Below are 13,268 nucleotides of genomic sequence, written 5' to 3'. Positions count from 1 at the left end.
ATGAGCACAAATGTTACTAATGTAGAAAATGCACCTGCAGAACCAGAAGTACATAAAGCTCCTGCTCTTCCTGATCAGCCTTTGGATGCCATTTTCTTTGTTTACTAAGAAAACCCATACCTACATAACACTGTCAATGCTTACAGTTGTGGGCTGACTCTGCCTGATGCTTCAAATTCATATGCATAATTTTACAATTGACCAATACAACTATGACCTGCTAATGGAAACATTTGCTAGCTTTAGATTATGTTTGCTGTTTGCTTCAGTTCCTGCCTTTTAGGACTCTAATGGCCATCAAAGGTTAAAATCTGGAGCATTAATTAATCAAAATAATTCTCACTTTGTTAATCACTTGAGAAGCTGGAAAAAGTAGAATTTGCCTTTTGATGTCATACAAGCTTGTCATGTCCAGTTTTGATTTGGAGAATATAGGCAGAATAAAAGTGTAGGCTGGTTTTAAATGTAATAGTCTTATTAGTTTTTGATTATGAACATCCACAATCTTACTTATCCCCTCAGTGTTGTTTCAGAGCCAGAAAGTTTGTTTTGGACATTTTTGCTATCATACGCCAATGCTTACCCTGAGGGAAATGCAAAAGCACGGTCCCATTCTAACAATGGGATATGAAATCCTAAAAGTATCAGTTGAATATTGATACTCCATGAACACCCTGTTCCCTAAGATGTAAATAACTACACATTGCACAGGATATTGGTTTGGGATCAAATAAGGGCACAACTTTATTGGTTACAGATGTGAGGTTTGGCCATAGGCATTGTGGTAAGCAACTGCGTATGTCATTCCCACCTGTCCGCTTGGAGTGTTTCTAAGGCTGAAGCCGGTCTAGGTCAAATTGGGGCGTCCCCCAAGTGGTTCCTGATGGAGGAAATGCCCCAGCCCCCTTCTGGGCATCGGACAGAAGCTGCTACTCCTGGATTCTTTTAACAGGATACCCTTACCCATGGAGGGGCAGGCGGAGGCTACAACCTCCCCTCCAACCACAATTAGGCTTACCCAATGCCTGTCCACCTTACACAGTTGTGACGATTGCCACAAGGTAGGCGAAAACCCAAATGGCGATGCCAATTTGCCAAGTGGGGAAAATTCCTGCTCGGCCTCTAAAAAACTAGGCAACTGACGTTGTCCATAGCAAGGTTGAAGCATCTAAAAGGCCCTGCCAGCCGGGCATTTAAACTTCCCCTGGGAATGGTGCCAAGGGCCACAATTGGTTGGTTGGTCCCATGTCCAGAGGAACGCCCCCTAACTCCTGCTGCCATTGGCCCATTTGGCAGCAAGAATACAATCCGGCCTGCGATAGGTCGGTTTGGCAAGGAGTCCTGGGCCCCGCCTGAAAAACTGCCCGCCTGAAAAGGGAGCGAACGGACTTAGCTGAGAAGTGGCATGTGGAAGAACAGAAGAGCTGAGAAGAGAACTTCTCAATTGACTTGAGGAAAGTGTCATTATACTTCTTGCCTAAATGAGGTTGGCCTCTCAGGTTTTTCTGACTATAGCTGTCCATATGGGTTTCTCGGAAGAGAGATAATGGCATCTTCTTAGGTCTCTTCCAGACTTCCTTTTGTGCTGTGCCTTCCAGGCATAGGTCTGCACTTTCCAGGTCTGAGTGGTTTTCTTTTTGAACCACTGCTATTCCCAGAAAAAATGCTACTCAACACTGAATTGGAACAAATGGCATTCAGGTTTTTCCTGGTTTGCCATTTGTTCTGATTCAGTGGTAAACAGCAGATTTTCCCAGGGAAAGTGGTGGGACAATTAAACAAAAACAAAACTGCTTGAACACAGGCTGGAAAACACAGGCCTGTACCTGGAAAGTGTAGCACAAAAGGAAATCTGGAAGAGCCCATACTCTGAGTCTCCTTTGATATTCCTATGAGGCCATTCTCTGTTTTTCCTGCTTGTGTCCCTGAGGGAACTGATTATGACCAACTCACTCATCACTAGGAAGTTCTACATCCCATAGCATGAGAGGTACATTAGCTATTTCCAGAGCAGGGGTCTGCATAGCTTGCAAACTGTGAGGTCTTGGTCCATCTTGTCTTCCACATAGGCAGAGGAACTGTGAGGTTATTTCTCATAATCAATATACACACATTTTCCCCTTACGATTGTTTTCAGTGAAGTGAAATTCTATTTGAGTGTTACTACAATGGACATATGGAAAACAGATTGTATGCCACAAATAATTAATCTAAAAAAAAAAAGCATTCACTCAAAAACGTATCAGTTGAACCACCAGATGTTCAGTTCAAATTTTGAAATATTTAATATTTTAAGACTAGAGAACATACATTATTGCATAAATCTGTATGTTGAATACTGTGTGAAACATATGTGATGTAATATATTTGATACGTAATCTGACTCTCAAACACTATTCAGTGAATGCCCACATTTTGGAACCAGTGGGTACATTCTTTTTAAGGATGTCGTATGGGCACCAGTAATAAAATGGCTACCAGGGCAAGGAATAACACAAAATGGCTACCTCATCTAAAAGATCGGGGGGAAAGAAACAGGATCCCAAAATGAGCACAATTTATATCAATCTTGGCTTCTTTTTTAAAGGAATATTTGAATGAACAGCTGTCTTATGAGGAATCTTCTGAAGAAAACAGGTCAAGCATTAGACCTTTAAACATGACATTCAGAATCAAAGAACAGCATCCTGGTTTTGACCCTTTCCAGGTGCACTACCTGTATTGCACTAATGTGTTAGAAAAGGTTAGTGATTATTTTAAGCATTTTCACTTCCAGTTGAGATAAAATATTGCATGAAGTAATTGCTACCAAGAAAAATGAAAATCCAGTCAGATGGTTTCTGACAGCTGTGATGTTGTGATAAAAATATACGGACAAAATCTAATAATTTCCACTACCCAAATACTATACTTTCCCCCTGTATATATTCCCCTTCTGCAACTTATCAGTAAGCTCCAAAAATAAAGAACTGTTGCTGTATGTCATGGACTGTTTGGACACAGAGGAATGGTGGGAGGAACCAGCTGGGGAACCACCAAGAGAAGAAGGCTCAGAGTCTGGGCAGCGGTGATGGTGATGAGTGGTCAGAGGAAGAAAAGGGAGAAGGGTGGGAATAGATTTCAGAAGCTGAAGAAGTAACAGGGCTTAATGAGCTGGGAGAGTCTGTGGCAGAGAGGAAGAGATGAGTCAGGCTGGGGAAGCGTAATGGGTGCCTCCCCCTCCTACTGTGACAAGCTCCCCCGCCCCCGATCTTACAGAACCAGAAGAGGCATTGCTCAGGTATCTGATTATTATCTTTTCTGTTCTGCAGTATGGCAGCTTTTATCCCAATAGGTCAAGTGTCCTGGGGAACCAATAAGATCCCATCAAGCCATATAAAATTATTATTATTATTATTATTATTATTATTATTATTATTATTATTACTAGTGAGTTTCTTAGCTTTAATCTAAGCTTGTTGCTAAATGCAGACTGAGATGCAAAAGCTTGCCTGAGAGCTGTCTTAACATGCTCTTTTGCATACTTGGGGCCTAGTTTGGAAGGGGTTTCATGCATAAACATACGCTACCACATGTGGGCTGACCTTTTTGGATTAGGGTTACACTTGGCTCCTTTCAAATATCCTGTAATGGTATGGAAGTTGCATTAAGAACATGGTTCTCTTTTCATATTACCTCAATCACATAGCCAACTTTAATTGGCTGAATGTGTTGTCATCACAGGTATTATATGACTTTGATTCTATAAGAGATTTTTGCAGTCAAACCTAACAATGCATGTTTATGCTAGCTAGTAAATGAAGGGTTTAAGGAACATAGAACTGTAAATTGCTAGAGAAGGCTTGGCTAGGTCATGCCCCCTTACCTTTGAGGAGGGAGACAGAAAGACTAGTTTCCTACTCCTCTCTTTCTCTCTCCTCTTTGAACCATGTAATGGACCAGATGTTTGAGGCTGAGGCTTCAAACCACATATTTGAGACTAGCTTCTGTATTTTGTAACCAAAAATACATTGCCTGTGTTGTTTCTGCTGTAGCGTTGAATAATGCATGAGTGAGAGCTCTGATTATTGTAAGTAAAGTATTTAAACTTACTTAAGGTTGTGGTCTATTAACTCTGAGAGAGGTGGAGCCAGGGAAGCACAATTGTGAATGCTTAATACTGTAACATTTTATGATCTAACAACCCATATTTCCCGTGCTTTGCAAGCACTTCACATATTTCTGTTTAAGCTTTACTGGAGGCTCTTTTGGCTAGAGAGTGAGTCAAGCCCCCCAGGCTTTTTAAATTCAGCCAGTCAGCCATTTTTCTTCTGCAGTTTCCCACAAACATGGGAATTCAGGTATTCCGCAGTTATTTCCCAACAGATTCACCAAAATTTCCCAAGGAAGAGGACCAGCTGTGAAATAATTCCACCACAGTATCAATGTAAAGGAAAAATGAGAAAAATCAGGGGGGTGGGGGAAGGATTCAGATTTCCTAAAATCACCCTTTTGCTACAAAAATACTCATAGGTGAAATGCAACCATCAATCAATGCTTTCATATTGGAATTCAATTTTTAAAAATAATAACCACATTAATTAAAAGATTTCCACAGAGCTAATTAAGCTATTGGCTTCAGATAAATTCCTCTTAAGTTGGAAATTTGACTTTTTTTAATTCCACGTGGTCCTAACTAAGCAATAATAAAGAAAGGAATTGCTTGTTTTAGATAAGAGAGTAAAAATTAAACTAGGTCTTAATTTGTAAAGCAGATAATATTTTTATCATGTCTGTTACAGCTCCCTCCTCAGTTCATTAATACTGTAGTAGCACAAGACCTTCAAATGCTGACAACTCAGGGCAGAATTTCTCTGCTGTGTGACAGGACTGCAATGCTCTATTAATCTGCAAGTGACAAGCAATAGTTAAATTGGATTACAGAAACTTTTACTGTGCTATCTTCTTATCAGCCTGTGGACAACTATCAAAAAAATTAATTAGTTTTTGTTTTTATTCTATTTTATACTGGCAATCCAAAGATATATAAAATAGCCTAATATATCAATACTATAAAATACAAGCATAACATAATTGAAATTGCAAAGAACTATATGGACCCACTTGACTTTAAGAAGCCCTATTCAGAGTGGGGAGGCAGGTAGTAAATAGCTGTAGGATGGTTTCAATGGTGATACTTCAACTATGTCCCTATTGCCTAGTTAATTCATTTTTTATCCTCTTTAATGGTATGTAGACACCAGTTCAAAGCATTTGTTGCTCACCCAGACTTTTAAAAATGATTGCATCTCTGTAAAATGGCAATCTGCTTATGGGGTGCTCCCACTGGCAGAAGGCAGCGAGTTGATTTTTGCCAATTTTGTCTCCCTATGAAATAATAATAATAATAATAATAATAATAATAATAATAATACCCCTCCCATCTGGCTGAGTTTCCCCAGCCACTCTGGGCAGCTCCCAATTGAGTGTTAAAAACAATACAGCATTAAATATTAAAAACTTCCCTAAGGCACTTGACCCTCTGCAAACCTGTTCTAGAGGGTTTGGGGAACCACCAGAACTGTATGAAAGGTAATGTTGTGGGCTGCAAGGGGAATCTGAAAAAAATCACCTTTACTCTGTGCCACCATTGGGAGTCTTGGCTGGACAGAGCATCCTTCTGTGAATGAAAGGAGACTGAAGCCTTAGTTTTTTATCTTGCTGCTGTTTTAAATTGTTTCCCCCCCACCCTTGGTGTGGATGTTTATTGAACTGCATGGACCAATGATCTGATTCAGTGTGAGGCAGAATTCTGCCTTGCTTCCCCCTTTGTTTCCCAGGCTTTGGAATGCCCTGGCAAAAGCCCTGCAAGATCTCACAAGAGCCCCCAGAACCCATAAAGCAAGGCAGAGAGCTCTCAAACTCTCTGCCATTAAAGGCCTGCTCAGTGTGCCAGTTTCAGATAGTGAAGATACTCGTGTGGGGTGGTTCAAAGGGGACAGTTCAAGTATATGCATTTTTGGAATGTAACTCATGCACAAGATGCGATTGTACTCTATTTCATGCAATAACCTCATTCATCTAGCACATGGGTAGGCAAACTAAGGCCCAGGGGCTGGATCCACACCAATCGCCTTCTAAATCCGGCCCGTGGACGGTCTGGGAATCAGCATGTTTTTACATGAGTAGAATGTGCGCTTTTATTTAAAAATACATCTCTGGGTTATTTGTGGGGCATAGGAATTCGTTCATCCCCTCCTCCAAAATATAGTCCAGCCCCCCACATGGTCTGAGGGACGGTGGACCAGCTCCTTCTGAAAAAGTTTGCTGATCCCTAGCTAGTAAAATCTGTTTTATGGAAAGAAGAGAAGTAGAGCAAAACAAAGATAACAGTACCACTGCATTCTTGCTAAAACAGGTGTAGTTGACCTATGTGAATCAATCCCAAGGGACTCTGTCATGGATTTCATTCATGGCTGGGGCTGTGTATGCACTTTGGCATTTGAAGTGCTGTATCTTATAGTTTCTCAGGGTTTCCCAAACATGGGTCTCTAGCTGTTTTTGAACTACAACTCCCATCATCCCTAGCTAGCAGGACTAGTGGTCAGGGATGGTGGGAATTGTAGTCCAAAAACAGCCAGAGACCCAAGTTTGGGAAACCCTGATTTAACTGAATGGTTACATTTGTTAGCATGGAGAAAAGTGCTGCAACTGGGGGATAACCTTGTGTTGCGGCAAACCTAGTCCTCCTCCTCAAGTGTAGCCTTCACTGAAAGGGATGCTGTGTGCAGTGCAGTGTTTTTCCAGGTGCCTCTGCATTATACAAACCTTTCATCTCTCCATCCAGTATGTCATAATTACATGCGCTTTTATATTTAATAATATACCGTATTTTTCGCTCTATAACACGCACCTGACCATAACACGCACGTAGTTTTTAGAGGAGGAAAATCCGCAGGCATGCCACCCGTAGGCATTCCCTCCATAACACGCACAGACATTTCCCCTTACTTTTTAGGAGGAAAAAAGTGAGTGTTATGGTGCAAAAAATACGGTAATTAAAGCTATGTAATCAGAAGTTTTGCTTTGTATGTCGTACTTTCTTGTGTATAACAAGTGACACTGTTTATAGAAATTTAGGACAGTTATCTGGTGACTGGGCTGTCTTACAAAACAGCAGATAAGTAAAATATCACACTAATTATGAAACAGCATTCACTTCCAATTCCAGTTACATGGAGAGTTTCTTGTTGATAAGGTTGTGCTGATGGTAAGTAAATAAATAAATAAATGTAAATTGCTACAATACATAAAAAGTTGACAATTATTTTGTTTTTGTAACTGATATCAGGATTTCAGAGTAAGTGGTTTGGTAAAATGCTGTTAACAGTTGGAAGAATAACTACTAAAAAATTGATTTATCTTTATATAAAGAATGGCTACATCCCCAAATGGATTTATAAATTAATTGCTGTCTTATTAGAATAAAACCCTTCTTCCCTGGGCATGATTGATGCTATCTGTCTAAGTCCTTGTTTCAGCCACCCCCCTCCTTAGTTAGTTTATCACAGCTGGAGCTTTAATTTACTGATCATATTAACTCTGATTAATAACTAACAATACCTTCTTCTTATATATCAACAGTCTACCATTACTGAGTGCAAATGGGATTGGTCAGATTTGCTGCCAAGTTATCTGGGACTAAATAAAACGACCTTCATGGCACTACTGGAGCACAGGTAACACTTTTTGGGGGCAAGATAAAAGTTTCTCTTGAGTTCTGTAAGTTTTGTGTTCTGTGCAAAGCAACTTTGCAAATAACATTTAAACTGCTTGCCTAAAGATTTAATTTGAAGTTCTGCTTGTGTTGTGATGCTTTTCTGTCTTCCTGTTGCAAGTTCCTTGTGAACTTCTGAAAAGATGCTACTGAGGGCCACAGGCCGTCTGTGATATTGTGCAATGTGTTGTGGGGGCTGACGTTGGAAGGTGGGGGTGTTAATAAATTGGATACCCTCCTCTTCCACAAGTAAAGGTGTCTTCTGATCATAAAAGGGGCTCTCTCAATACAAAACTAAACAAACAGTGGGAAAAATAAACATGGAAGGGTTCTAAAGGGTTATACAGGGGGCATTTACATCTATGTGCAAGGACCATTGAGGGACCCCTTTTTAGGGTATCAATCTACATTGCCCGACAAGCCAGTGGTATCTTATGTGGCATAAGAAATTGCAGTCAGAAAAGTATATTTTGGAGACCAAAATATCGGTATCTTCAGTGTATAATGCTCTTTTTTGGTGTTGGTGTGCATGAATGAGCTTACATGAATGAATTGGCATGAAAGGAATGTAGTTTAAGTATGTCTATAAAGAGATTGTTTGTAATAAAACAATGTGATTGTTCCACTGTGGGCAGAACACTTAATTTACATTTAACATGTTAACACAAGCCGCCAAAATTATGTTGAGTGAAGGTGTGACAAATGCTGCAAGTTCTGTTTATGGTGATGAAGCAAATTTTTGTATTATATATAGTATTGTAGAGAACCAGGAGTTGTGTGAGGTATGTTCCTTACGAAGAAGTAGCTACAATTACCGTACATCCTGGCCCAACTAGTGCACTCACTAAGATGAGCTGTTTAAGTGCGTTTACGTGAAGGCTATGGTACATTGATCTCTCTTTGAGAGCTTAAGGCTGCAGAAAACAACCCATTTGCAAATGGTACAGAAATGAGTGCTGTATTTGTGCTACATTCTGCTGCGTTTCTGGAAATGGCTTTAATGTCATGTGAAAGCTCAAACATAATGTGGAAGTCAACAGGAAAACATTGGGAAAATGAAATAAACTGCTGTGTAAATCCAGCCTCAGACAGCATGAGGTTTATAACTAAAGCAAAACTTTTAAATTGAAATGTTAACTGCTATTGAAAACTTGAGCTTGGAAATCATAATTAATATGTGTAAAATGTGATATGATTTTCAAACTCCAGTTTGTGAAATTGTGAAATAGCACCCCCCCCCCCCGTTTTGATATGTAGTAGGGAAGAGTTGACCAGGTAGTTTCAGCTGTTCTGAATTAGCTGTGTTTTTAAGTCCTAGGTTTCTGCTGGTGATTACAGAGAATTGTGTAGCATTTAGTAAAACTGTTGCCCCATATACAGTATATTTACAATGGATGCTGTTGGGAAAAATGGTAACGTATCAGTAGTTTCAAAATTGCAAACTGTAGCCAGGTCACCTGTAGAACTTTAGAATGTAGCTAGTATAAAGTAAAATATTTTTCTTGTTTAGAGTTATCACAGAGGAAAACTGAATAAATCATGTATATTTTTTAGTGGATACACAGACAGCATCTGTTGTGAATGTTAGCCATATGGCAAGCTATTTATGGGGGAAATGTTTACATTTATAATGTTTATTGTGTTGTTGATTATCCATATATTCAGAAAATGCTGTTCTAAAATCTTGTTCCATCAAAAGGCTTAAAATCTCTTTTATTATCATGAATTTGAGCAATATATGAGCAGGTTTAATTGAGCATGCAAAAGTACCTTTTTATGGCATCTGATGTGTTAGCATAGCATGATGAAGTGACTCTCGATAAGTCTGATCTGTTTGTAGAAAAAAAATAGGTGCCACATAGCCCACCCCACCCGCCTTATAAAGTAATAGGGTGGTTAAGGAATATACTAAAAAGAGACTTACATGTCACAACCAACAAATTCAAATTAGGGATGGGGACAAATTCATAACTGTGGGAGCTGATAATTTTGAACTTTCCCAGTATCAACATTCTCAACTGAATAACAAGCCAACCCCAGACCCTTCCAGATTTGGGCAAATTGGTGGAACAGTTAAGCTAAGGTTTTCTAAAACAAACAGACAGACAGACAGAAACATGCACTTTGGATTAAAATAACCAAACTTGCCACGGGCATGCAGTAATAAAGTTTAACATTATCTGATTTGGATCCATCTTTAAATGCACTCCTGTTCTGAAATAAACAGGTTTAAATTTTTATACTGTTTGTTTATAAATGAATAAGAACGCAAGACGAGCCTGCTGGATAGCCCATCTAGTCCAGCATTCTTTTCCAGCAGATGCCTGTAGGAAGCCTGCAAGCAGAATGTAAGCACAATGCACTCTGCCCACTTGTGATTCCCAGCAGACCATTTTTATTTTCATTGAAGTGCTTGGCCCATAAAAATCCTGTTGGTGCCCCTTCTTGAACACCCGGTGCTTGTTGATGGTGTTTTTCCTTACTTCTGACGGCATCTTCACATTTCTGAATCATTCTGTCTACTTCAGGTCCATCCACTGCTTCAGAGCAGAAAAGTTATCTGTCAGCCTCATTGCGCCTCCATATCATTTCACTGGGGTATTTACTGGTTACTGGACCTGATACTGTGCCATGACAGAGAATGGGCACTTCATTTAGCATGTCAGAAACTATACAAAGCTGAATTCTTGCTATAATACCTACTCGAATGTTTGTGCACCAAGGCCCCTGAATGTAAGTCTGGACTCTTCCAGATGACCTATTTATTATTTGTCTTGATTTGCTTGCCCAAAACTTACACAGAGGTTAGGATATATCTGGTCTTTATTGAGCATTAATTCTTATTTGTTTATACGACCATTATAGGCAGTGATGTTTTTCTTTAAAAATGTTTAGGGTACTCTCACTTTAACTCAAGAAAATCACCATTTTATACTTCAAATCGGGCAAAATAAATACAGTAAATGGACAAAAGTACAAAGATTCGTAAAATCTTTAGGGGTATGCGTCCCCCTACGTCCCCCCCCCCAAAAAAGCACTGGTTATAGGACAATAAGCATTCATCCTGATTTCCTTGTGGGGTGTTTACATGTCTTCCCATTAGGCTTTCGTTCATCCCAGACTTCTCAGAACATTTCTCCATTACTTTCCAAACTTCTAAAAGTAAAATGAGTGTTTGCCATCACTAAATCATATGACAATATTTTGTCAAAATATGTAATATAAAACTAACACTTTCTTAAAGATCTTTTCTGTTCTGGTCTAAGCCCTTGTTTTTCTGCACTGACCCACCTGAGCTTTAGGAAGCACAGTGTAGTCCTCTACAAATTGATGGAAATTGTTCATTCCCAAGACCCTGTTGGTCATGCTCCAGGATGTCCAGCACTACCCTAAATTTGGAAAAAAATGTTCATGTATAAGCTTGGGTTTACTTTTCTGTGATAAAACTGATTATGAAGCCATTATTAGATTTTACCAGTAAAGCATATTTATTATCAGAAAAATAATAATTCTAATGAACAGCCTTACAACAGACTATTTACATAGCACATTAAAAATAAAGAAATTCTCTTACTGGTAACTCAGAAAATTAAGTGTAGCTTAGCTAATGCCATTCGTAGACTTTTGTCTTCTGATGTTTGAGAAGCAAGTTTTGTTTTTTTGCTGATGCAGAACTCCACATTTTTGGCTCATTACTTCATTGTGTGTTTTTATTGAGGGAAATACAGTAGTTCTGCTCCTTAACAGAAAGACAAATCTCTTTTGCAATTCTTTACTCATACCTTGGAATAAGTTCCATTGAACTCAGTGAAGCTTACTTCTTGAGCTGCTTGGGAAAACAATGGGATATAAATGTAATAGTAAATAAATGCATTCAATATAATCTACTCCTTTTCTCTCATACTTTGACCTACATTCAGGGATCATACATCATGATATTATGGAGTTACATAAAATAACATAACATATGACAGTTGCCACATGTGAACATATATACATGTTCCATAAGTGGTCATCATATGCATTGTTGGTATGATGACATTACGGGTACACAAAGTGGATCACAAAAATCAGTCTACTTCCTGTACTCTTACAACTTATTTCTCCAAACCAGTTTTTGGAGATGGGCCCATAAAGTATGTCACAAATTGTGAGGGGCATGGCTAGAAAAGTTGTTATATATGTGGGATGGGGTATTGGTTAAAGCATGGAAAACATGACAAAGATGTGGGAAGGTTTTTTTTTTAAAAAAAAAAACACCTATAAAAGTGTAATATATTTTATGATGTTCCCATGAGTTCTGTTTAGACTGACTCACACATCACACAATGCCAGTCTTTGGCTTAGTGCAAATGTGCAGGCTCCCAGATAGGAGCTTGCAGGTGCCACCTTCTTCTCCGGTCTTCTTTACTGCTGTACTGCACCAATGTAAGCCGATGTTTGCCTTGGAATGCCTCCTGAACATAGGATTATCCAGACTAACCATGAGCTGTAACCAAGGTTTGTTCTTTGTTACAGCTTGTGGTTCATAAAGAGAGAGCTTAACCATGAGTCCTGGTCTGGATTAAACACTAAATCAAACCTGGCATTAGTGTGGTGTGACAGCAGAAAGAACTGGGGAGAAAAAAGGGGCTACAAGCTTGTTTCTGGGAGCCAAGATTTGGTTTAGTACAACTGTGAAGCAGGTCGTTGAATTAAATATTCCTGAAAATACTCAGATGGCCCATTTGTCTAGATAGCATTAGCAAACTTGTTTTCGGCGGGCAAAGCCCCTTGTTGTAAGACCTGCATATTACAGTAACAAAGAATCGGAGTATTGTCATTCCAAAAGTTTGCAATATGAAATATGTCACTGAGGAAAGGGTTTTTTTTATTAGTCTTTAGATTGACAGGTTATGACAAAACTGTATTCATGTTGCTTGAATACATCTTTTGTCTAGTTTTACATCCTTTTTTACTTGTCTAGAAAATGACATATTGAGGTTTTCATTTGCTTTAACCAGGTGTGGTTTTCTGTATAGGAGATATCTTGGTAGGACTGCAGTTGAAAGCGAATGAACCAGTGAAGCTTGGAAAGGCCATGGCCCTCCTTCAGATGGTAGCGATAAGTTGAAAGACTCATTAATCAACAGCAGAGTCACAGGTGTGGTAGCTTTCCTACAAACTGCCAGCAGACTGTGAAAGTCATATCCAACACACAGTACTGTCAAAGTGGACTTACAAACACTCTTATTAAGCCTTTATCTCCTCTCATTTTTAGTTAGAAAAATGCTATAGTTTAAGGAGGGAAAATTGCAGTTCTTTTTTTATTTGTTTGAGGCTATTTTCATTTCTGTAGGTTACAGTAAATGAATAACTGCATCATTTTACACAGATTTAATGGCTCTTGATATATATTTAGGAATTGGTTTACTTAGTTCTCAAAAGAATACCATACATATTTATTTTAAAAAATAACAAGCTTAATTTATAATGTTACTGAACTTTAATATTGGCAGAAAATAGGTGGACA

General features: G+C 38.9%; 1 protein-coding gene across 1 annotated transcript in view; it reads left to right on the top strand.

Moving 5' to 3' along the window:
- KIAA0825 (KIAA0825 ortholog) overlaps positions 1-13,268 on the top strand; it is a 179,986-nt gene that overhangs the window by 83,095 nt on the left and 83,623 nt on the right. Inside the window, exons 19-20 of the mRNA XM_053409044.1 lie at positions 2,588-2,743; positions 7,624-7,718. Of these exons, the coding sequence (XP_053265019.1) occupies positions 2,588-2,743; positions 7,624-7,718 (251 nt within the window). The remainder of the gene's footprint in view (positions 1-2,587; positions 2,744-7,623; positions 7,719-13,268) is intronic.

The sequence above is a fragment of the Podarcis raffonei genome, chromosome 11 (assembly GCF_027172205.1).
Source record: "Podarcis raffonei isolate rPodRaf1 chromosome 11, rPodRaf1.pri, whole genome shotgun sequence".
NCBI lineage: Eukaryota > Metazoa > Chordata > Lepidosauria > Squamata > Lacertidae > Podarcis > Podarcis raffonei.
Note: the sequence above shows the minus strand (reverse complement) of the source record. Positions and strands in the feature narration are given on the sequence as shown.